Source organism: Camelina sativa, chromosome 12 (assembly GCF_000633955.1).
Source record: "Camelina sativa cultivar DH55 chromosome 12, Cs, whole genome shotgun sequence".
Lineage (NCBI taxonomy): Eukaryota > Viridiplantae > Streptophyta > Magnoliopsida > Brassicales > Brassicaceae > Camelina > Camelina sativa.
The window spans coordinates 7772660-7797371 of NC_025696.1; the positions used below are offsets into that span (position 1 = coordinate 7772660).

The following is a 24712-nucleotide window of genomic DNA, read 5'->3' on the forward strand; positions in this document are numbered from 1 at the left end:
TCCGAACCCGAATCCGATCGGATACCCGAATGCCCAGGACTAAGTGTATGGGTGAGTGTGGTGGTTTGCAATCGTACTAAAAGTACTAAACCCACAATCTCAATCAAAACCGGAAGTAAACCGACCTAAAATATTTATTGGAGATGGTTAAAAGTTTAAACCAAAATTCAAACCGTATATGGTCAAAATTCAGTAACTATAAGCGTAAACCAAGAACCAAACCAAACAAAGATTCACTGATACTAAAATTGCGATATTGTTCCCGGGGGAGTTTTTAAATTTTGTTCTGAACCAGACTAAACCGAACTATATCTTCGGATAAAACGATGAGAACACCATCCATCTATTTCAGTGGGAGCCAACATTTACTTACATTGCTCAAGTGCTTGGAAAAAGACTCTGAGTGGAGAAGCATGGACTTGATCTGTTACTGTTGATCCGTATAGACAATGTTGCACAAGAAGAGCACATAGTCTTCTGTACTGGTATTATAAATTAGACCAGGGTCCATGGCTTTCAAAGGGTTTATATGCCCGGCACCAATATCAGATGGATCAGACGACTTCATCGACCCACCAGAGAGGATCAAGTAGTGTATAGATTGATGATAAGCTATATGAAACACTCTATCCTCCACTATTCAGATTTCTTTTTCATATCTCATACGTCATACCTGATGTTTATAGGTCCAAATATCACAATTAAAAGCAAAAGAAAAAAATATCAAAGAATCTACGACATCTCTAATATTAAAAACTAACATGTTCAATCGAGCAGAAGCCGACATGATGGGGAAGGCCTAGGTACAGCTGCTAACTCCTGGACCATCCGATACTTCTCTCTAAAATCAATCGAGTCCAGAGAGAAAATCATTGTCTTTAAACCAGTGGCATTCCCTAGGACATATGTTGCCAATTCTTTATCTCCTAGTCTCCCTTTATACCCACTCCACTTGAAACCTTCAAGACTGGACAACAAACACGCAGGAACAGAACTCGGCCGCTTCCACCAGTTCGGGATCTCTGAACTAGGAAGTCCACGGCAATGATCCTGATTCCCCAATTACGAACAACTTAGTTATTATTATCACGATCAAAAGCATACTTGTGCCAAAAGTTACATGCTAGAGAAAAAAGACTTATACATACATTGGTGAGTGTGAGAAACCGTAGTTTAGGGGAATCTTGGAGCATTTGAGTAAGAAGATTCCACCAACCTGGAGTACACGTACATATCTTAAGCTCAACAAGGTGACGGAAGATTATTTCAGAAGGATCCATAACCTGTTATATATATAGACAAAAATATAAGTCAGAATAGTACCGAGGAACAATATATATATCACAAGATTTGTTGTTACCTCTGGTAGTGATAAACATAAAAAAAAAGGCCTCTGACCCCAGTAAGTTTTCTGAGATACGTGTGAGCAACTGATTTATTACTAGTCCCAATACGTGCCATGACCAAATCAGGCATTTTCCGACGGCAGTCGAGAAGAAAATAATTAGAAACAAAAAAATATTTCAAAGGAGCCTTGATCACATTACTACTACCCTTTCCAAACATTTCGTCGAACTTATTCATAAAAAAATACCGTCCTTTTGAGAAAGGCACATCAGCAGTGTATTCTATAGTGTGGCCTGCCATATGTATCGTACAGTCGCCATCGACATTAGGTCGTGCTAAACTCAACTCCTCAAGATTAGGGCAACCGTATATAAGCCTAAGAACAGAAGTTTTGTCTGCGAAACCGGGACTCCTAAGGCATAGTTTTTTGAGACAAGGGAGACAAACCGCTAAAGGAACATCCACAAGAACGCAATCTTTAATGTTGAGTAACAAGCTCTCGAGTGTTTCACATGTATATAAGCTACTAGGCAAACGGAAGGATCTTTCCTCAGCATAAGCAATAGAAATTTCAAGCTCACGCACACGAGGACTAACTGCAATATCAATCCATAGTCCAATATCGACATCACAGCATTCAAGGTTAAGATTAAGACTCTTGAGAACCAACCTCTCTATAACTGGACCGTTATGTTTTAGCAAAGATCTGTAAACAAACTGTGTGAATCTTTGGTTTTGACCTCTACAAAAGTATTCAAGTTTTGGCACCGATCTCCAAAGGTGTCGCCATCTTTTGGACAAACGACTCGTGAGAATGACAACTTTTGTTGGAAGAAATGACAGTATTCGCAAGAGCAAGTCATCCGGACATTGACTGATGATGTCCATATCAACACTACAAAACCAAAAGTTGAACGACTTAACAAGGATATATATACATATATGATTCGAAGCACAGACACACAACTCATAAAAACAGAGAATCACAGTAAAAAAAAAAAATTACACTGATTGTTTGGAGATATGTGTAGTTCCTTGTTTGTCAAGATCTTTAGCTCTTTGTTTCCTCGGCGACTAAAAGGACTAAAATTGACGAGAAAAAATCTAAACCCTAGCAGAAAGTAAATGAGGGGGCTGATTCACAAACCAATGATTCAATTGGGTCGATACAGTGTCTCGGGACTTATTCTGTTTCAGATACAAATATAACCCTAATATGTAGGTTAGTAGGTATAATAAAGAGAAGCAAATGTCGATGAATTTCTGTGTGTATTATCAAGTCAAATAGATTGAAATGAACTGCAATCCTACAATATAGGATAATCTTAACTACACTCTATCCGTTCTGTTATGAAGATCTTATATAAGCATCTCTTGTACCGAAAGATGCTTTAGTATGTAAACCAGTGATGAACCGGTTTTAACCACAGTATAATCTAACTCCAATATATAATGTCAAAATTACCCATAAACTTTATCTATAATTTATAAACTTTATAGTGATTAATGATGTGAAGTTACATTGATACGGACTGTGCTAGCTGTGAAGCCACATATCTTTTGAGAACGAGTAATATTCCGCGTCAAACATGGATGCGAGGGTAAAAAGCTGAGGGAGTCAGATCAGAAGCTATAAGTGTGTCATTGACACTATGCAAAAACAGAGAAGATCGTGTTTCGTTTGAGACACTTACTTGAAAAAAAAAAAACCGTTCATGTCCACACTTTCGAGTTTGAGGTACAGAGGAGAAGAAAGGTGGGTTTGACATTGGTTCATCATGCCTTTTTTTTTGTTTTGTTAAACCAGTCTTGACCAAAAAATAAACACAACCATAAAATAAAAGAGATACCACCAAAAACTAAATGTTATATTATTCAGTCGAATAGAAGCTGAGAAAAAGTTGAAGTTGTTGGTACTGATGCCAACTCCTTGAGCATACGATACTTTTCTCCCACATCAGTAGATTCTGGAGTAAACGTTGCTGTCCTCAAATTTGCAGCATTCTTTAGGACATATGTTGCCATCTCTCTATCTCCTCGTCTCCCTTTGTACCCAATCCACTCAAATGCCTCAAGACTAAATAAAATACACTCGGGGACAGAACTCGGCAGTTTCCAACCAATTGGGGTTTCTTTGCCACAAAAACCAGATTCATGTTTCTAAGACAAACATCAGAGTTAACAGTCAATAATATTGGGAAACTTAACCAGATTAAAGCATATTAAAGAGACAACCACGTAGCCACTTACATCAATGAGTTTGAGAAATCTTAGTTTGGGGGTATCTTGGAGCATATAAGTAAGAAGATCCCACCAACCTTCAACAACTGTATACAAGTTCAGATGAACAAGCTGACTGAAGATCATACCAGAAGGACACATAACCTGTTTTTTTTAAGTATACAAAACAGCATAAAGTAAACATGAGAGGTATTATAATATGAAAAATCACAAGATTCAATATTCTAAAGGTTTGTACCTCTGAAAGTGATAAACATAGAGAAATATGTCGGACAGAGGTAAGAGCCCTCAGAAACTTGTGAGTAACTCCATGAGTAATCTCGACATGTGCCTCAGCCAACTCAGGCATGTTCACAATTTGACGGAAGTTGTAAGCTGCATTATCTGTGATGTTAAGGTACTTCAAAGAAGGAGCATCTATCACATATCCATTACCACGAAGATAATTTCTGTCGAACATAGATAACCGTTGTAAGGAAGGCACCACGACTGTGATATCCATTACAGAGTCTTCCACATGTCGCTCCAAAAACAATTCTTCAAGATTTGGACAGCCAGATAAAATACTTGGAAGAGATGCATCGTCTACGTAATCAACAGTGTTTAGGTGCAGAACTTTGAGAGACGGGAGACGAACTGAAGAAGGAGCATTTAAAAGAACGAAATCGATGAGTCTCAAGGTCTCTAGTGTATCGGAGGTATATACGTTACTCGGCAAACTGAAAGACACATCCTTGGAAGAACGAATATTAATTTCCAGCTCAATCACACGGCGACTAACTGCAATATCAATCCATAGTCTAATGTCTACAGCGGGACAGCCAGCGCCAAGATTCAGATGCAAGTGTTGTAGAACAGGTGCCTTATTTGATAGCAAAGACCTGTAAACAAACTGAGAGAAGCTCTTATAGTCACCATTATGATTGGTATCGTCGAATCGAAGTTGTGGCACTAACATCCAAAGAAACCGCCATCTTTGGGACAAAAGACTTGTGGCCACAACATGTTTTGTCGGAACACATGACAAAATCCGCAAGAGCAAGTCATCTGAAAGCTGACTGATACTGTCCATGTGAGAAACAATGCTCTGAAATTTCAAAGTTTGAGCTAGTGGCCAAAGGACAAAGTCTACGGTTTGAGCCTACAGACTAAAGAACCCAAAGGGGTCTTATAAACAATACAGTGGAGAAACGATACACTTAAACAACAAATTGCAGTGGTAAAAAAAACTTACAGTTTGATTGTTTGGAGATACACTCGCAGTTCCTTACTAAGGAATCCTTAGTGCTTCTTGGGTGTTCTCGAATGACAAAATGATGCGCTAGAAGAGTAAGAAGAGAGGGATGATTTAGGAGCTGACCAATAACCTAGGCCTCGTTGGTTTGACCTTCTAGTCGCAAACTCTGTTTCACAAAAAAAAAAAAAAAAACCCTAAATCTAAAGTTGCTTTACATTTCTCAGGAGAGGATAACAAAGGAGTTCCCTAGATCATAACAGAGTGCCCCCAAAAATACCAAAACCCAGACGAAGAAGAAGCTTGCCACAGGGGACAAAGTGCGGCGAATAGTGAAGCTGAAAGGTCTCAACTTTACAAGTGAGAGAGACTCCCCGAAGTATGGCTTTGGGTGCAATCGTACAATGTACTTAACCCACAAAATCTCAATCGAAAAGTAAACCGACTTAAGATATTCATTGGAGATGGTTAAAAGTTAAACCCGGAACCAAACCGTATATAGTCAAAATTGCAGTAACTTGTATAAGCGTAAACCAAGAACCAAACCAAACAAAAGATTCACTGATACTAAAATTGCGATTGGTTAATCACAAATTCACAATATTGTTCCCGGGGAAGTTTTGAATTTTGTTCTGAACCAGACTAAACCGAACTACATCTTCGGATAAAACGATGAGAACATCCATCTATTTCAATGGGAGCCCAACATTTACAAGTCTTTCTCAACTGCTTGGAAAAGACCACCGTTGCTCAAGAACACAACCAAAGGACTTCGAACACGATGAACCCATCTGTCCAAATGATCTCCCCAAATACATACCGGGCAGAGGAAATCTTGGTGGGCTTGAATGTAACATAATATGAGTGTTCTTGTCGGCACTTCGAGAACACCAGAATCTTCGGCCAGATCGCCACTTCCACTCCCACAGGTCTAATGATGTCCACGAAATAAACTGTGCTTTTGTTTGGACCAACGTTGCTTACAGTACGTTTTATGGTCCTGGTGAATCTCAGGCTCGGTATGCTTATAGATGGGTAGTTGAAACCCGCATTGGTTCGATACGAGTGAGAAGGAAAACATACTGTGGAAGACTCTGAGTGGAGAAGCATGGACTTGATCTGTTGATCCGTATAGCCAATGTTGCACAAGAAGAGCACATAGTCTTCTGTTTTGGCATTATAAATCAGACCAGGATCCATGGCTTTCAAAGGGTTTATGTGCCCGGCACCAATATCAAATGGATCAGAGGACTTCATCGACCCACCAGAGAGGATCAAGTCATAGCTCGTGTCTCTTGTATACGCTGGAAACGGAAAGAATATAGATCAATACCATATTGTGGTTTGTAAGACCAAAATGTGAGAGCCTATTAGAAGAAGAACCTGTGGTCATGATTGCGCTTCTGATTGCAGCTGGTGACCAGTCAGGGTGAGCTGACTGGAGAAGCGCCATAACTCCAGCCACATGAGGACATGACATTGACGTTCCAGACTGGAAATTCCACTCAATAGATCGGTGGTCTCCTGGTAACAGTGTAGGTGGAGTTTTAGGAGGCCAGGCTGCTAATATCCCAATACCGGGCGCTGTAATATCTGGCTGCACACACCAAAAACCAATATTCGGTAAGGTGCCAAATCTAGCTCTGGTTTACACTCACTATATCTCAAATACTTCAACACAATTGCATCTTCAAACATACAACTTAATGAACCAAAAAGTAAATGAGTGTACCTTGAGAATATCAGGTGACTGTGAGCTAGGTCCTCTTGAAGAGAAATATGCAACAGTGGGTGCTGTAGTCTCTCCGATAACAGTTTTGCTCGGTCCAATTTTCACAACTGACACTCTTCATTTTTACCAAAAGGAATCTGGTGAGTTTGTTTTCTATAATCATATATCAGCGTTGCGCTTGGAAACAAAATGTATAACCAAATAATGTGGCTTACGTAGGTGAACGAGCAAGATAGTTCCTAATCATTGTCCCCTGAAGAATATCAACACGAACTGTTGGGATCATGTCTACTTCTTCAGCATTAGTGCTGATGCATTCGCTCTTATTGCAGCAGCTTGTGCTTCTTCAATGAACCGAATCGGACCCAAAGTAGAGAAGCACAAAATTATTGTCTCACTGGCCAATATCTTCAACCAGTTCTCCCATTTGCAAACCCTGCAAATAACAGTCTTTACAGTTATACACCAATGCTGCTATATAAACATGTATAGAGAGTGGCATGAACTGAATTTCAGATACAATTAAAAAGATTTTTGAGATAAGTACCCTCCACTGAAATACATTGTTGCAACTTCTAATGTCCCAGTGATCTCCTGAGAAATCAAGCTCTGACCCTGAAAGATTGAATTATTCAAAGTTTTGTTCTTTTACATTCTGAGCCTATCAAGAATCAATCTGAGTACCGTGAGAGTGAAAGTGCCGTCTATAACAATTCTGGTGGGAAAACTCCGATCCACAGTCGAAGCTGCGACGGAAACAACCAAGGAGAGACGTTCTGAACAACACCAGGATCAGGCCCGTCGTTTCCACAAGAGAAAACCACACTAATTTCTCTCTCCGCCACGTGAAACGCCCCAATATCTGCGCTCGACTCGAAAAACGGAGATAACGGCGGAGATGAGCCAAAAGACGCCGAGATCACGTGGACACCGTCGTGGATCGCATCATCGAAAGCTGCCAAGATATCAGCCTCCGTACAAACCCCTTCCAAATCCTTTCCCCAACACGTTTTGAACACTGCAAGCCTCGCCAATGGAGCTCCGCCGCGAGCGGTGCCGCGTGCAAGATCGGAGAACCCGGATACGTTGCGAACAACGGATCCGACGGCAGTGGAAGCTGTGTGCGTGCCGTGACCTAAGTAATCACGCGGCGATCTGTATTCCGGATCTCGCGTGAAGTCAATTGGTCCGTACGTCTCTTCGAATCCTCTTAGGTAAAATCTAGCGCCGATCAATTTACGATTGCAATGTACGGTTGGATCGAAGTCTTCTCCTCCGACGCATCTTCCGTTCCACGAAGAAGGTATAGGTTTCGCCTCCGGCGGTTCCTTGAAACTCTCTGATTCCGGCCAAATCCCTAAATCGAAAATAACAAAAAAAATTAACGAAATACTAACATTGAGAGATCAGAAACAAGGAAGAGTCAGGGAGAAGCAAGAGACCAGTATCAAATATTCCGACGACGATGTCGGAGCCATAGGCGAGCTGCGGCGGAGGCGTACGACGGGCATTGTCGACGGTGAGGCCTAAGAAATCCCAGCTCCTTGTTGTGTGTAACTTCAAGCTTTTGCTTTTGAAAACCGTTATGACCTGGTCCAATTCTATACCAAATTTGGTTATCTTAACCGTGTCTTCATTCTAGTTTTATTACTGGTCTGAGTGTAACTGAACAAAATGGAACTAGATCGATTGGAATACATGATGTTGGTTCCGCTAAACCAAATCCAAACCGATTTCTTTAATAATGGGAATAATTTTGCCGCTATAATATAAAGATGGGAAGTATTACTTGCTAAAGAAGCAGCTTGTGTTGAGTTGAGTTTTGCAGAGAAGCCTGAAAAGCCATTGTTATAACTGTACAACATCGATCCTTCCGCTTCTTCTTTGCTACAATAATTATCTCCAAAAATTCACGGACGAGATCATTGACTGTCATGAAAAAAAGACTGCAACAAAGATGAGTTTTGAAGAAGGTAACCTTGTGAAGACTTTGGAAAGAAGACGAAGGTGGTGGTTTGAAGATAACGCAGAGTTTTCTAGCCGGTTAGCGCCTAAATACACAACGTAAACCTAGAAGACATGCCAAAGTCAATCCTGAGTTAAGTCTGCAATTGAAAAGATATTCATACATCATCATACACAAGGTTTAGTATTTAGTGATTTACATGAGAAATTGATGTTGTTGCTTGAATTGATGGGTGAAATAGTAATGTAAGAGCAAGAAAGACGCCACCAAGAAATCTCTCCATTGATGTTATACACCCCGAGAAAGATCTAGCTTGGCAGTTGGCACATTGCTGCTACAAATCTCTCAGATTCTTATAACTAATTCAAACTCAAGCTTGCTTATAGTAATAGTTTATAATGAATCAATCATTGTGACAGACTCAACAAGGCATAGGCTCACGAGCCACATCATTCTCACTTTTAGGTGTAAACTTGTTAATAGCTAGATGCCTAGATTGTTCAATTCCTCTAAGAGTAGACATGCTTTGAAAGATGTTTCCATATTTTGTTATGTATAGCTTATCTTTTATCATTAAAGCTATCACAACTTGTTAGGGATCAATTAGAGCTAATAAGCTATAAGTAGTTTACGTATATTTTTTACTAGAGTTTTAATTAGATCAAAGAGTGGTAGCTTGCAATTGATAAGCAACCTGTAGAGACACAACTCAATGGTTTAATTAAGGTGAAACCTACAGAGACAGTAGCTTACGAGTAGTCCCATCATTCTACTTCTACTAGATGTTAACATTCCTACAAAACTGTGTTCCATATTAAAATAAGCTCTCATATATCAACAAATCCTTGCGGCGATATACAGCTTTATTCTTAACATATGACCTCTACAAAACGTTTCTACCTATACGGTAAAAGATCTCTGGTAAGTTAATTACTTATAATAATTTGCCATTATTCTGATTCTATTAAAACCAAACATGGTACAGAATCACTGACTTTTATTCAACCACTAAATCAACAGGCTTCATTTTGATTTTCTAGCTTTTTTATAATAATTAAACACTAAAAAAATGGATTAGGCCACACTATTCGATTAATGATGATGTTGGAAACATAGAAGTCAACGTGGCAAGATCAGGAAGGGTGAAGAAAGATCTTGAAAAAACACCCAAACCGTATACACAAACACAGACAAATCGGACGAAAATCACGGAAACATCATCCAGTTACAGTTTGGTCGGAATAAAAAGTTTACGAACATGGTGTTCAACGGCCAGACAGTTGTGTCTGTAGCCCATTTGTCGGCGGAGGTTTGGCAGCGATTACGGCGGATCCCACCGTCCGACCGTATAAGCAGCAGCGAGATGCTTGAGCTAGTCTGCTTCTTCCCGCTCCAGCAATTGGGTCTATTCGCTATATGTTTCTTGACTTTTCTCTGTCTTCCTCATCCAGGTTTGCTCTATCCTGAACCCGACGATGACGATGGGGGTCACGTTTTTGTTAATGGCTCCTCTTCATCTTCCATCGCTAGACATCAGCATCACTTTCATCTGCACTTTGAGTAATCAAAACCAAACTCGATCATGTTCTCTTCTTTGAGTTACTCTGTTTTCTCTCTGTGTTTAATGTATATACTATGTGGTTTTGCGGTTTGGTGAATATTGTCTAGATTTGGGTTTGTTTTAAGTCTAGTCCTTGATGATTATAGACCATAAATATGAGTTTAATCTGCACTTGAAACGTTAAGACTCGAAGCTGCATCCGATTTGGTTTGTGTTGTTCATATCTTCTGTGGGGAAATTGATCAGAGACCAAGAGAGTTTGTGGATTTATCATCTGGCTTGAGAGTAGAAGACTCTGGTTTTGGATCTTTATGGCTCTGTGTCTGATGTAATTAGCTCTAAAGATCAAGAACGATGTCTGTTCATAAACTAGCTTTATTGGATCTCTAGATTTGGTGAGTTTTTTTGGTTTCTTGGCTTCCAAGAAAGAAGCTTGTTAATACTAGTGTAAATCAGATACTTCAAGGTTCTTCATTGTTTTCATCTCCTACGGTTTCAGTCAGAGTCTTGTATATATAATATAGGCAATAACATCAGCCTGTACCTGCTGATTAATCCGCTAATCAGAGAAATGTAGTGGAAGTTTACTTAAAATTATAAGAATAACCGATACTTTTCAAAATTTTTATGTAAAATTACAAAATCCTAAATACACCTTGTTCCTCTTAATAGATCTTTAATAATATGAAGACTCACACTTTTTAAGTTCTTTGTGTGTATCGATTTTTTGAGCAATAATTGGGGGAGAAAGCGATTGAGCCAATTACATATCAGGTGAGAGCACATGGAACCATCAATCAATTTTACATATTCTTTACCTATAAAGAAACAACCAACCAAACAGCTCATTGCTTCTCTTATCTATACTCTATTCACTGTCACAGAAAAAACAAACCGTTTCCTATTTCTTCCACTCTTTAATTTTTCTAAAGAATTGAAAAATACAACCTTTTGAACTGTATAATCTTTGAACCAACATATTAATAATATCCAAAACTCCAAGTATCACAACTTAATTCGGCTGCAGTACTATTCTTTCCAACTGTTTATTTTTCTTTCTTATTTCAACTAAAGAGATCTCAGTTGGCTTTACAGAGGTTCATGTGACAATAAAGTGTTTTTCTTTACCAAATACAAAGAATTCGCAAACTGAATAATTGTGTTGGTGTTAATAAAACTGTAAAGTGATAATTACAGAGTTGGCCTTACATGCATCCATGTGTATATATAACCCACAAGTCACAACACATCATAACACACCACAAAAACATTAAACATACCAATCTCTTCGTGCTTTCTCAAGAACCACTTAGAGAGAAACCAATGGAGGCAATGAAGATGAGACTCTTTGTGGCGGTTTTGGTGGCGACGATGGCTTTGTCAGCCATTCAACAGGTTGCCGCGGTGGAGGCTCCTGCTCCAAGTCCTACCTCCGATGCTTCCTTGTCCATCCCTGCTTTCTTCGCCTCTGTTGCCACTTTGGCCTTTGGGTTTCTCTTTTGAACAAATTTCGTTTGTCTTTTTAATTTTATGAAAATCATATTCTTGATTTTTAATTTTTCTCGCTTAATTGTTCTAAGATTTTCCACATCCGAATATCAATAAAATTATTTCTATCACTTATTTTTTTGTTTAATGTGCAATGCAGCTTTGACAAAATAGTTTTAGGGAAAAAAACTGAAGTTTGACAAATCGTAAGTTGTTGTTCGTGGTATAGTATTATTTTCTATATTTTTTGTGATTAAATAAGAGATTAAACTAGTTCAAATCTTAATCTCAAAGCATTATAGTGGGGTGTGGGACAAACAAGCAGACAACTTGTAAGCTTTATAATCATGACATCTTCTAAGAAAAGTATAATTTGTACCAAAAGGAAATTGTAACTTGAAGGTGTTGATTTATATTATCAATCTTGATCATAATTGCAATTGCTTTCATCCTTTTGTTTTTCATGATTTCATCTCTAAGTATTTGAATAAGTGTTGAGGAAGGGTTGTAATTGACAAAATAAAATTTTATGGGGTTACAATAGAAAAAAAAAACATTCGAGTGTGTGAGTAAATAACGTAAAAAAGTGATTGTAATGGGCTACTTTTAAGGCCCACTAGAATAATTACGGCCTCGTCCGTTAAATGAGGGTCGCCCGCTCGTGAACCACTAGCGCCGGAGTAACAACGCCGTAGCCTTTATTTCTCGTAACGGCGTCAATACGAGTAGTATATTCATCAGACAGCAACATTGAAAACGACGCCGTAATCACTAGTTCTGTCTTAACGGCGCCATTACGAGACATGAGGAAATTTAAACGACGTCGTATTTTCATATCACGACGCCGTCTTACATTTTTATAGTTTTAGCGAGAATCATCAGTTTCCCGATTGCTGAGTTAAACGGAGATGAGAGGGCTTTACCATTTCAAGAGAATCTCAGTCTTCCGATCTCTCTTATCCTTCTCTAATGCCACTTCTCCCGGAGCACTAACGACTAGGAGGTCACTGTATTCTTTGAGCCGGTCGTTGTCATCAGCCCCGTACGTCTCCGGTGGATGCTGCCGAGAAACGCCTCTGCTTCACTCTCCGTGGTCTGCTCTGCAACGCCGCGGTGTTAAGGTTAACGCGATTCAGGTAAATTTTGATTGCGGAGATAGATTAATGTTTCTGTTCATTTTGATTATTTTGCGTTTCTTCATTTTTGTTTCTTCGAGAAGTGTTGTATTTTAGATAAATTGAAACTGCTTTTAAGTTGAATCAAAGTAGATACGAGTAAAAGCTTTCATGTGAATTTGATGTCTATGTTCTCACTCTGATGTCTTTTGGGTTTTTAATTTCAGCTAAGGGCAGGGAATGTAATTGAACGAACAGGTTTGTTTTTGAAAGTTTTCTCCTTTTGATTATATATCTGATCGTTTTTGGATGGGTATATGATGATCTAACTCAATTTGATGGAACGTGGCCACCTTCAGGACGTACTTTTCGGGTTAGTCATTTGGACATTTGATTTGATATCCTCAGTTTTTTTAGTGCCAAGCATTGAGATTTGAGATATAATTATCCTTTTTTGATGGTTTAGGTTGTAGAAGCAGAGCATAAACAACAAGGTAGAGGAGGAGCTTCCATACAGGTATGAAACTCTTCACGAGCTAACTACTCGAAATGTCAATTTATCATATTCTCTGTGAGAGCACCAACTTAGGAATATAGAACCAGATGACGTCGGACATGTCAATCTGATTTAATGATTAGGCACGTGGGTTAGGATTTGATTCGTGCAGAGCCTGAACATATTTGTTAAATAAGAGTCATCGTGGGTCTAATGTTTTATTTAGTGTTATTATTCTGTCTCTTAGCCTCAACATTTGCATCTCTCTTCTTTGTGGGAAACAGGTTGAGCTTCGTGATGTTGACAGTGGGAATAAGCTTAACTTGCGCTTTGGATCTGAGGAGTCGGTTGAGAGTATGTTGCTTGTTCCATAGCATTCGTAGCTTAGTGTAAATTAATCCTTTACCTAAAAGTTGTTCCTTTTGGGTTTTCTAACTATTTTGTTATTAGCATTGTACGATAGTTCAGTTATTTTACTGTGATAGTGATTAGTCGTATCATTTACTGCAGAGGTTTTTGTTGAGGAGAAATCTTTCACGTGTTTATATACAGAGGATGATACTGCATTTCTGATCGAGTGAGTCCATTTTATGTGTAGTTTCCTTACCTGTTTTTATATCAACTTAAACATTGAGTTGCTAACGATTATTTCTTGAACTATGTATAACAAACAGGCCGAATACGTTTGAGCAAGTTGAAGTGCCATTGGATATATTTGGCAAAGCTGCTGTATATTTAAAAGGTTGGTAGCACAATGATGTCATTCGTAGTGCATGTTGCCTTGAATCATTTAGTGATGATTTTCTAAACAACAATAGGTGCCAAGCATTGTTTGATGATGAAACCCAGTTTTGTTGTTTTTGCTGAATGATTTGTGCATGTGCTAGAAATACTAACATGTCTGCTATGTATCTCTTTGTCCCTTACTTCCTCGTGATTGACAGAGGAAATGAAAGTTCAGTTGCAGCTGTATGATGGCAGAGCTTTATCTGCATCTATCCCTAAGCATATCACATGCACAGTGGTGGAAACACAACTTCCCATGAAAGGCCTAACATCAGCTCCTCGGTATGTCTTTTAAAAAATTAATCAGGAATGCTTCTCTATACAGTATATGCGTGCAACATATTGTTGATTCTCACATGTACCATTTATGTTTCCTCAACACCATGAATTAATCTTACTTAAGTTATGAGAAAACACCTTATTTCTTAAAATGCAGGTACAAGAGAGCTCTCCTGGATAATGGTTCCACTATTCAGGTAAGTTATCGTTCTAGGAAGTTGCAGCTATTAGTATTAGTTGATCTTGAAACTTCATGCGATCAGGAACAAGTCTGGTTCATCTAGCTACCAAAGTAACTCTGGGTTCCACCTTGAATTCCTCAGGTACCATCTTATCTGGAGGCAGGTGAAAAGATTGTGATAAACACTGAGGATGACTCTTTTGTTAAGAGGTATTTTTAATTCAACTCTTTAAATTTATTACACCGTTCATTATTGTTGTTATAGGCTTTTCTCATGATACCCTTTTCTTGCTCTCTCTCAATACAGGGACAACACATGAAACTCTTTTTAAGTAGTCGTTTAATACAAATCCTATGGAAGATAAAATTAGGGGTTTTAGTGTTTATGAAGCTATTATTATCATTTATCATTATTCCTGTTCTCATAATCTCGGAGCTTTGAGAGATGTCGATCGTCACAACTCACAAGTTCTTCTATATGAAGAAGACTTATCAGTGTGTACAAAGATTTCAGAATTATAATAAAGGTTAGTTTCAAATTAACAGGTGTTGTTCCTTTGTGAAAGTTTTGACATGTCCATCGTATTTGAATGGGGAAAAAAAAGGTGTAGTTGAGACCTAGTCATTGCATCTGTATAAATCAATCTTTGACACCATAGGATACTGATGACAAAACCAGAAATCCCAGCCTTTCATGGAAAGTTATAAAACTATCTAGATTTGATAATGAATTCTTTCATTACAGCTAAAGTTATCTGATACTGTCTTACAAAGTCATCTTTAGTAAGACTGAGAGAAGCTCAATAGAGAGACTCTTTTACAAATTGTCCATAGCGTAAACCGCTCTTTTTTATTGCTCCGAGTTCTAACCAGTACTCTGGTCTATCCTAATTGCATACTAATGGGCCTATCATATTTTCGGCCCAACACCAAATATTTCCTTAACAATAAAAAAAAAGAAATAAATAAATAAAAATAAAAAAGGAAAAAAAAAGTTTGGGGATTAAAGAGTGAAGAGAAGAGAGCAATGGCAATAAGTCTAACCCTTTTTCCGGTTACAGCAACGCCACCGCCGTCTTCTCTCTTCTCCTTCAATCGTCTTTCTCGTTCCCATCATCATCACTTCTCTTATTTCTCTTCGTCTTCTCAGACTGGTAAAATCATTTCTCCTGCGTTCTTATCTCCCGATTTTGTCTCTCGTTATCTCTACTTGCGGTTATCTGTTACATTCCCCCATTTGCTTCTTAAGTTTTTTTTAGGTCATATGTTTAACTTTTCTATTGCGATATTTGTTGAAGATTAGAATTGTTGTTATTAGCATCTTGTAATTGTTGTGCTGCTTATAGTGTTTTTTTATATCGAAAATGCTGAAGATGGTAAGTGTTCGTTTATAGTGCTGTTGATGGAACTGAAATTGAAGAGTGTAGCAATTTACAATCATAGTTTCCATTGTTCTCTTTGCATGTACTGATTTCGCTATTGTGGTTTTGTAACCTAGACAGAAAAATTGAGAGCAACGGCTTGGAGATTTGCTTTCGCAACCAGAGCTAAGTCCCTGGCAACCATGGCAGCTGTAGTAAGTCACCACTATATGTTTCTAATCCAGGAGAGATTTTAACAATATAACTTTCCCTGTTTTTCATGACTAATTTTGTTGAGTGCTGCTAATGACAGAATGAAGAGTGTACGGGGAATCTAAAACGCCAACTCGCAAAGCTATTTGATGTGTCTCTCAAAGTAACAGTTCCTGATGAACCTAGTGTTGAACCTTTGGTGGCTGCCTCCGCTCCTGGAAAATTTGGAGATTACCAATGGTGCTCCCTCTCTCTCTTTCATTTAATTCATTGAAATTATAGTTTCAATTAAGCTCTTTTCTGTTTGCTGAATTGGATTTTTTTTTTTCCATCAAAATTGTTGTCTGCAGCAACAATGCGATGGGTCTATGGTCCATTATTAAAGGAAAGGGTACTCAGTTCAAGGGTCCTCCAGCTGTTGGACAGGTTGGTTCTTTAGAAATTCGTGGCTTTTTGTATGCTGTATGTTGTGAAGCAGATACGTTTCAGATTTTATATTTCGTTTAACTCTTGATTCTGTTTCCTTTTTTACGTAGGCCCTTGTTAAGAGTCTCCCTACTTCTGAGATGGTGGAATCATGCTCTGTAGCTGGACCTGGATTTATTAATGTTGTACTATCACCTAAGTGGATGGCTAAGGTGCTTTTGCTGTATTTGTATAGTCATTTCTAGTGCTCATAGAAATAATCTATGTTTAGCTTAATTGTTTTCTAATCTATCCGCAGAGTATTGAAAATATGCTTATCGATGGAGTTGACACATGGGCACCTTCTCTTCCGGTTAAGAGAGCTGTAGTTGATTTTTCTTCTCCCAACATTGCGAAAGAAATGCATGTTGGTCATCTAAGATCAACCATCATCGGTGACACGATAGCTCGCATGCTCGAGTACTCAAAGGTTGAAGTTCTACGCAGAAACCATGTTGGTGACTGGGGAACACAGGTAACTACTCTTCTCATGATTTTTTAACCTTGAATTTTATTATTGTTGTATTCCAATGTGTATCAAAGAATAAACGCTGATTTTATCCTGCAGTTTGGCATGCTAATTGAGTACCTCTTTGAGAAATTTCCCGATACAGATAGTGTGACCGAGACAGCAATTGGAGATCTTCAGGTCAGCTGCTTTACATCATCTGCCCTCTCAAGCTTTACTGTTTTTATTATGTAGCAATATTGGTATAATATGCTTTGTGTGAAGAACCGAAGCAATTTAGTTTCTAATCTCAGATGTCGTTTGATAGGTGTTCTACAAGGCATCAAAGCATAAATTTGATATGGATGAGGAATTTAAGGAAAAAGCACAACAGGCTGTGGTTCGTCTACAGGTAAACAGCAATTTTCCTAACCTAACTCATTGGTGCATTTTTCTTGCGCAGTGTCTCGATTTGCAGCTGCTTTTGGTTGCAAGATCTAAATTACCCACTTGTCTATCTTTTTTTTGTTTCTTCTGTGCAGGGTGGAGATCCTTTATACCGTAAGGCTTGGGCTAAGATTTGTGACATCAGCCGAACTGAGTTTGCCATGGTTTATCAACGCCTTCGAGTTGAGCTTGAAGAAAAGGTAAAGATATAGCTGGACCTATACTATACTATTTGTGATCAAATGGAAACAGAGATACATTGGTGGGTAATGAAACATACATTGATTCATTCATGACAGGGAGAAAGCTTTTACAACCCTTATATTTCGAAAGTAATTGAAGAATTGAATACCAAGGGGTTGGTTGAAGAAAGCGAAGGTGCTCGTGTGATTTTCCTCGAAGGCTTTAACATCCCACTCATGGTTGTAAAGAGTGATGGTGGTTTTAACTATGCCTCTACAGATCTGACTGCTCTTTGGTGGGTTATCTTTAAATTAATTGTTCCATGAAATCCTGACTTTAGTAGCAATATTTTGAGAATACATCCATATATTATGACTTTCCGTGTCTGTATTTGCTGGAGTGTGTGGCTTGATCTGAACTTGCATAATGTTGAATGAATTGTCTGCTGGTGCTAAAATTTCTACCTGGCTCAGGTACCGGCTCAATGAAGAGGAAGCTGAGTGGATTATATATGTGACCGATGTTGGCCAGCAGCAGCACTTTAATATGTTCTTCAAAGTAGGTTTGATGAATGTTTTATTGTTTTTGACGTCTTGTGAAATGTTATGTCTTGATCGAAACTGTCAGTCGTAACTGTGGTTTTCATGGTACTCTGAATCAGGCTGCCAGAAAAGCAGGTTGGCTTCCAGACAGTGATGAAACTTACCCTAGAGTTAACCATGTTGGTTTTGGTCTCGTCCTTGGGGAAGATGGCAAGCGATTTAGAACTCGGGCAACAGATGTAGTCCGCCTAGTTGATTTGCTAGATGAGGCTAAGACTCGCAGTAAAATTGCCCTTGTTGAGCACGGTACCTACTTTGTGTCAGCTCTCTCTACGTTTTGAATTGTTATATCATTCACGTATTCAGTTATTACTTGGTATATCTATATTCTTATACGTTGTTTCTCTGTTTAGGTAAGGACAAAGAATGGACACCCGAGGAACTGGACCAAACAGCTGAGGCAATTGGCTATGGTGCGGTGAAGTAAGTATCATCTCTATACTACTGCTGATGATAGTAAATTCAGTCAGTATCTTCAGGCTTTCGGTGACTTTTTGTAATTAAAACTGCACAAATATGATGAGTGTTCTGCAAGATGTTTCGACAGTTGGCATTTTTATATTTTCATGCCACAAGCTAACTTGGGATTTTGTTTAATTTTCTTTCAAGGTATGCTGACCTGAAGAACAACAGATTGACAAATTATACTTTCAGCTTTGATCAAATGCTTAATGACAAGGTACTGGAAATTCCACCTAGTTTACATATTTGCATAGCAGTCACCTACCATGCTTATTGATCATATGTCATGAGCAGGGAAATACAGCCGTTTACCTTCTTTACGCCCATGCTCGGATCTGTTCTATCATCAGAAAGTCTGGCAAAGATATAGAGGAGCTGAAAAAGGTACTTTTAGCCGCACGAACGTAAATCACTTCATTTTGTTCTTTGCTCGACTTGGCTGCACCTGAACCATTGTCTCTATTAAGGAAGTGCTACATTAAAATCTATCTAATTTGAAAGCTTAAACAATTTCCAGAAGTGTTACAACTGTTAACTCCATGCCAGTGCTATAGTTTGTGCTATCTTTGACATTATCATAATTAATGAATCGGCGTACACCTACGTAGACCATTATTAGTTCCTACCTTACGCAGTACGATGAAGAGTTATTCTTATGTTTCAATATCTGCTTCATTGCAGACTGGAAATCTAGCATTGGATCATCCAGATGAGCGAGCACTGGGGCTTCATTTGCTTCGATTTGCTGAGGTAACACATGCTCATTAGATACTACTTTCATATTTGACTTCCTTATCTGAGGTAACACATGCTCATTAGAAATGGTAACGTGATGAACAATTGCATAACACATGTGTGAACGATTTGCAGACGGTTGAGGAAGCTTGCACCAACTTGTTACCGAGCGTACTGTGCGAGTACCTCTACAGTTTATCTGACTACTACACCAAATTCTACTCTAATTGTCAGGTGTGCATTCCCAACATTCTATGTTTTTTATTTGATATGTTGATATTGGACTGTAGCTGCATAATCAATCAACCACCAGTCGATGGTCTCACTTTAAAACATGAATTTGTACAGGTAAATGGTTCACCAGAGGAGACGAGCCGTCTCTTACTTTGTGAAGCAACGGCCATAGTCATGCGAAAATGCTTCCACCTTCTTGGAATCACCCCTGTTTACAAGATTTGATGCATCACATCACAATTAAACTACTCAAAAGATGAAAGGTTTTTAATCCATTTTGACAATTTTCTGCACAATTAGTGAAAAGGCGTTCGTTAGCCCAAAAATTCTCACATTTTCTCATTTAGCTTGGGCAACTTGTATACAAATGAAATACAATGTTAAAACTGAACCCATAAAGTTTGTTTTTGTCATGTCATTGAACTGATTTTGGTGAATTATGAAATGGTTTTAAAAGTTTAATCTTCAATTGGAATGGCTTGAGGATGTTCTTGTGGATTTCATGGAGATTGTGGCCTTTGGTCCATAGAAATAATCCCTTTTGCAACTTGAATTCATTCTTGATCCTCTTTTCTTCACGAGATCCTGTAGGCATGTGACATTTGCTAGAGATGTGAATGACTCAGATTTGCCTTCATAATACTTTGAAAGTCCTCCTTTCTTGACGTGTCTGTGAAAAAAGAACACGATAAGAATACAAATTGTTAAATATTTTCCGTGTCAATAGAAATAACATCAAATCAAAGTGAAGAAGCACATGGAGGGAGATTAATTACTTATGGATGGTATTTCAAATTCGAAACATAAACAGAAACTGAAACAATTTTGAGGACGAGATTAAAGAGAGGCCATTACATGATAGGGAGCTGAGAGATGAGGTCGGATAGATCGTCAAAAGCCCCATTTGAAGAAGAAGCATCCTCTGTTAAATCAGATGAACACATGGATATAGAGGATGAGGATCCTGAAACTCCAACAAAACCACCTTCTTCTTCTGTTGACGAAATCATGAAACCATCGTAAACATTCATTCTTTTTTCTTTTTTCTTTTGTCAATTTATGTTTGGTTTCTGATCTGCTCTTTCAGTCTTGACCAAATCGAAAAACAAGAGAAAAGTTTTCTTGAACAATAAGAACAGAACAGAGAGTTCTTGGCGAGATGTTTGTGTTCTGTTTTAGTTTTCTTTGTTTGATTAAGGTGTGTTATGTTGTTATATATATATATATAGATAGAGTCATAGAGAGAGGATTACATAATTGTTTGTAGATAAGAGATACGGTTTATAGTAAGAGAAAAAAAAGGATAACGAACGAACGACGATGTATAGGTGTACTACTTACGTGCAAGCTGTGGCCTATGGATAAAGCTTTACTCTGATTTGTTCTATCAAATTTATTAATTTTTAGTTATACCTTATTTATTTCTCTGACCTCACATAAATAACATAACGTTCTCTGAATAATTAAAGATTTTGAATTACTGATTAAGATTATCTCTACCTATACGCTGCAATCTTACTAATCATCTTTATATTAGAGATAAGATTGATATATATAGAAAGATTAAAAGAGCAAATAGAAAAATGCATTGTCATAATCAAATATCTTAAATTCTTAATCCTCATCATGGTTTTGTTGTGTTGTTTGTGTTTCCTAATTTTCAAAAAAAAAAAAAAAAAAAAAAAAAAAAAAACGGATCGGTTGATGTAATCACATTCACCACCAACACAAAAATATCAAACCGAGATTAAAACGAAGAAAAATCAAACCGGATCGCATTATACTCATCATGACTTTGACCTTTGACTTGACAACCAAGTCACAAAAGTTGGAAAGAAAAATCAATTAAAGGGTAACGAAAATACTAGAAAACAATAAATAAAATAAGTAATAGTCTTTTCTAGAAAAAAGTAATCATCGACCTTTCTCTCCAAGTACTCGACTAGTCGTAGTCGTTGTCGTTAGTAGATCCCAAACGAAGAAGAGTATAAACTCACTCACTCATATACGTATTAGTTATTACTATATTCTTATATTTTCCTCAACGGCGCCACATGTTTTGATGGAATAATCAAATCTCTCCAGTGATTTACCAAAACCACCATTTCCGTACACCCCTTTAATGGTTTCTCTCTATCTGGGTTTTGATTTGTTTAACCAAGCGACTTCACCAATGGTCAAGAATTCTCTAATCCTATAAAAAAGGGTCGCCTTGTCTTTGATCTACGGATTTGATTCCATCTTTCTAATTTTTTTCTTTTTCTAATCAAAGTTTCTGTCTTTCTGATTTCGTATTCGATTTGTTTCGTTGACGAGTTCAAAGTCTCCCATACGAGAACCCCAAAAGAAAAAAAAATTCCAATTTTATTAAATTATTAGACTTTTCCCCTGAAGATTGTTGTTTCGTGAGTCGTAATGAGTACTGTGGAAAGTAGCAAACCGAAGATCATCGAAGGTTCTTGTGGTTATGTTCTACAAGACGTTCCTCATCTCTCTGATTACCTTCCTGGTCTTCCTGTATGTTATTACTTCTCCCATCTCTGTTTTTGAGCTTTACGGTTGTAAAAGGTTGAAACTTTGATTTAGATATGGGTTTTTGTGCATGGTTATGTATCAATTTCAGCTGATAACTGTTTAGTTTTTATTTGAAACTTGAGAATAGATGAAATGAATTTCCCCATATTCTGAATTAGTATAAGATAGCCTAATAGGAAAAAGGAGGGATGGTTAAGTTTGGTAGTTGGGTTCCAAGGATTATGAATTTGACTCAATAATGATGGTTAAGTTTGATTAAGTTTCTTTTGGGTTTTATTTTATTGCAGACTTATCCTAATCCATTGCAAGACAATCCAGCATACTCTGTGGTGAAGTAAGTCCTTTTCACCCATGTTTAGCTCACTAAGCTTCCTATGGTGATTCAATCATTAGCTTGCCAGTTATTAAATGGGTTTTCGTTTTTTTGGAATTTTTCAGGCAATACTTTGTTGATGCTGATGACAGTGTTCCTCAAAAGGTATATATATTTGGTATATTCATGGCTGGTGGCTCCCTGAGAGTTTAGAGCTCATGTTTCTCTTATTGGCTTTTATCCGTGTTGTTTTAGATCGTTGTTCATAAGGATGGACCAAGGGGAATTCATTTCAGACGAGCCGGGCCACGTCAAAAGGTTTTTCCTTTCTGTCAAATTGCTTCATTGTTCATTAGTCCATTTCAATAGGATCTGTTGTTGACTTAGTTCTCTGCAGGTGTACTTTGAATCTGATGAAGTGCATGCTTGCATAGTTACCTGTGGGGGTCTTTGTCCCGGCCTTAATACCGTGATTAGAGAAATAGTGAGCAGTCTATCTTACATGTATGGAGTGAAGAGAATTCTGGGAATAGATGTAAGTTTTTGTGATTGTAATCTCTTGCATATACCTAAACAAATACGGTCTTTTGTTTGTTTCATTTTCTCATCCTTGAGTCTTTTTTCAGGGAGGATATAGAGGCTTTTATGCTAAGAATACTGTCTCCTTGGACTCTAAAGTTGTAAATGATAGCCATAAGCGCGGAGGTACTATCCCTGGGACCTCACGAGGTGGTCACGATACCACAAAGATAGTTGACAGCATTCAAGATCGAGGAATCAATCAGGTTTCGATAACACACTACCTATTTTAAAGTGTCTCTTTCTAAAAAGTATATATAAACTCATTGTTCATGTAGTCTTTTTCATCATTCAGGTTTACATTATAGGAGGAGATGGAACACAGCGAGGAGCATCAGTTATATTTGAGGTAAATTCCATTTTCACCTTTCAAATGTGTAAAATCTCAGAATTTGCTGATCTTTTGATGGTACCTATGTAGGAAATAAGACGACGTGGACTGAAAGTTGCAGTCATTGGAATCCCGAAAACAATCGATAATGACATACCTGTATGTAGCCCTCCCTTTGTTTCATCTCTAGAGAAAAGCTGTATTTTCTATGTGAAGGAAATTGAGAAAATTCACCTTTGTTCTGTGGCTCTGTGCAGGTGATAGACAAATCTTTTGGGTTTGACACTGCTGTAGAAGAGGCTCAACGAGCTATTAACGCAGCACATGTGGAAGCCGAGAGTATAGAGAATGGTATTGGCGTTGTCAAGCTTATGGGTCGCTACAGCGGTGAGTAAACTACTCTTCTGCTTCATCTTTGTTTGCCTTATCAAGCTCTCTTATTGTATTATTTCACAAGTGCATGAACTGCTTTAACAGGGTTCATAGCGATGTATGCTACTCTAGCAAGTAGAGATGTGGACTGTTGTTTGATTCCGGAGTCACCATTTTACCTAGAAGGAGAAGGCGGATTGTTTGAGTACATAGAGAAACGGCTCAAGGAGAGCGGTCACATGGTGATTGTGATTGCTGAAGGTGCAGGACAAGATCTAATGTCTAAGAGCATGGAAACACTCAAGGATGCATCTGGTAATAAACTTCTGAAAGATGTTGGTCTTTGGCTGTCACAGAGCATCAAGGTAAACCAGAAATTACAGAGAAAGCCACAAACATTGTTTGATAGTAAAATCAGACTAAACTTATCATGTGTTAAATTTCGTTTAACTTATACGTAGGATCATTTTAATAAGAAGATGGTGATGAACCTCAAGTACATTGGTACAATTCTTATCCCTTCCACCTCTCCACCATGAGTTTCTTGTTCCCTAATCTTAGCGCATTTGTCTTATCTTACTTTCAGATCCAACATACATGATTCGAGCTGTTCCTAGCAATGCGTCAGACAATGTTTATTGTACACTTCTGGCTCAGAGTGCAGTGCACGGTGCAATGGCTGGATACACTGGCTATATTAGTGGTCTAGTGAACGGAAGACAAACCTACATTCCCTTCTATGTAAGTTATTATCCGCTTTAAATTTGATGGGTCCAAGTGGTTAAACTAATGAATCGTTAAACCACCATCATCATCATATTGTCGTTCATCACCATCACTATACCATTGTTGTCATGGCATCATCATCATCATGTCGATTGGTTGTGATGTTGCAGAGAATAACAGAGACACAGAACCATGTGGTGATCACAGACAGGATGTGGGCGAGGCTACTCTCTTCGACGAACCAGCCAAGCTTCTTGGGCCCAAAAGATGTCTCTGATAA

General features: G+C 38.1%; 7 protein-coding genes and 2 pseudogenes across 10 annotated transcripts; 5 read left to right on the top strand and 4 right to left on the bottom strand.

The window, feature by feature from the left end:
- On the bottom strand, positions 766 to 2235 carry LOC104733283 (annotated as a pseudogene).
- On the bottom strand, positions 3064 to 5196 carry LOC104730773 (F-box/FBD/LRR-repeat protein At4g26340-like). Of its 2 annotated transcripts, none has more exons than XM_010449981.2 (4): positions 4823 to 5196; positions 3827 to 4729; positions 3598 to 3732; positions 3064 to 3507 (listed from the first exon to the last, which is right to left on the bottom strand). In XM_010449981.2, the coding sequence occupies exons 2-4, from the start codon at positions 4658 to 4660 to the stop codon at positions 3223 to 3225; spliced, it is 1254 nt and encodes a 417-aa protein (XP_010448283.1). In that variant the 5' UTR covers positions 4661 to 4729; positions 4823 to 5196; the 3' UTR covers positions 3064 to 3222. The 2 variants fall into 2 exon arrangements, with proteins under 2 accessions (XP_010448283.1, XP_010448284.1); XM_010449982.2 differs by having other exon boundaries at positions 3827 to 4736.
- On the bottom strand, positions 5361 to 8419 carry LOC104733284 (annotated as a pseudogene).
- Positions 9617 to 10583, top strand: LOC104730776. Its single transcript, XM_010449987.1, has one exon. The coding sequence runs from the start codon at positions 9779 to 9781 to the stop codon at positions 10082 to 10084; it is 306 nt and encodes a 101-aa protein (XP_010448289.1). The 5' UTR covers positions 9617 to 9778; the 3' UTR covers positions 10085 to 10583.
- LOC109128083 (arabinogalactan peptide 13-like) lies at positions 11131 to 11704 on the top strand. The gene has a single exon (XM_019233848.1). The coding sequence runs from the start codon at positions 11291 to 11293 to the stop codon at positions 11582 to 11584; it is 294 nt and encodes a 97-aa protein (XP_019089393.1). The 5' UTR covers positions 11131 to 11290; the 3' UTR covers positions 11585 to 11704.
- On the top strand, positions 12406 to 14969 carry LOC104730777 (elongation factor P). Of its 2 annotated transcripts, XM_010449988.2 has the most exons (11): positions 12409 to 12705; positions 12912 to 12942; positions 13044 to 13057; positions 13151 to 13201; positions 13465 to 13534; positions 13691 to 13757; positions 13855 to 13922; positions 14125 to 14248; positions 14403 to 14442; positions 14569 to 14636; positions 14734 to 14969. In XM_010449988.2, exons 1-11 carry the CDS (start codon positions 12478 to 12480, stop codon positions 14744 to 14746), a joined length of 774 nt encoding a protein of 257 aa, XP_010448290.1. In that variant the 5' UTR covers positions 12409 to 12477; the 3' UTR covers positions 14747 to 14969. The 2 variants fall into 2 exon arrangements, with proteins under 2 accessions (XP_010448291.1, XP_010448290.1); XM_010449989.2 differs by lacking the exon at positions 14734 to 14969 and having other exon boundaries at positions 12406 to 12705; positions 14516 to 14605.
- LOC104730779 (arginine--tRNA ligase, chloroplastic/mitochondrial-like) lies at positions 15424 to 20035 on the top strand. Of its 2 annotated transcripts, none has more exons than XM_010449991.2 (18): positions 15424 to 15580; positions 15929 to 16002; positions 16101 to 16240; positions 16351 to 16426; positions 16537 to 16638; positions 16725 to 16940; positions 17034 to 17114; positions 17242 to 17325; positions 17456 to 17560; positions 17660 to 17838; positions 18017 to 18101; positions 18205 to 18391; positions 18499 to 18568; positions 18755 to 18824; positions 18902 to 18991; positions 19289 to 19357; positions 19478 to 19576; positions 19691 to 20035. In XM_010449991.2, the coding sequence occupies exons 1-18, from the start codon at positions 15454 to 15456 to the stop codon at positions 19799 to 19801; spliced, it is 1965 nt and encodes a 654-aa protein (XP_010448293.1). In that variant the 5' UTR covers positions 15424 to 15453; the 3' UTR covers positions 19802 to 20035. The 2 variants fall into 2 exon arrangements, with proteins under 2 accessions (XP_010448293.1, XP_010448294.1); XM_010449992.2 differs by having other exon boundaries at positions 15455 to 15580; positions 15925 to 16002; positions 19691 to 20013.
- LOC104730778 lies at positions 19877 to 20837 on the bottom strand. Its single transcript, XM_019234241.1, has 2 exons — positions 20432 to 20837; positions 19877 to 20246 (listed from the first exon to the last, which is right to left on the bottom strand). The coding sequence occupies exons 1-2, from the start codon at positions 20605 to 20607 to the stop codon at positions 20042 to 20044; spliced, it is 381 nt and encodes a 126-aa protein (XP_019089786.1). The 5' UTR covers positions 20608 to 20837; the 3' UTR covers positions 19877 to 20041.
- LOC104733285 (ATP-dependent 6-phosphofructokinase 3-like) lies at positions 21595 to 24710 on the top strand (the record flags this gene model as incomplete). The annotated part of the gene is made up of 13 exons (XM_010452873.2): positions 21595 to 22093; positions 22399 to 22445; positions 22550 to 22589; positions 22680 to 22742; positions 22822 to 22959; positions 23051 to 23209; positions 23299 to 23352; positions 23425 to 23493; positions 23592 to 23721; positions 23812 to 24071; positions 24168 to 24210; positions 24293 to 24447; positions 24603 to 24710. Coding segments are annotated over exons 1-13 (1368 nt in total), but the record flags the coding sequence as incomplete, so codon positions are not given.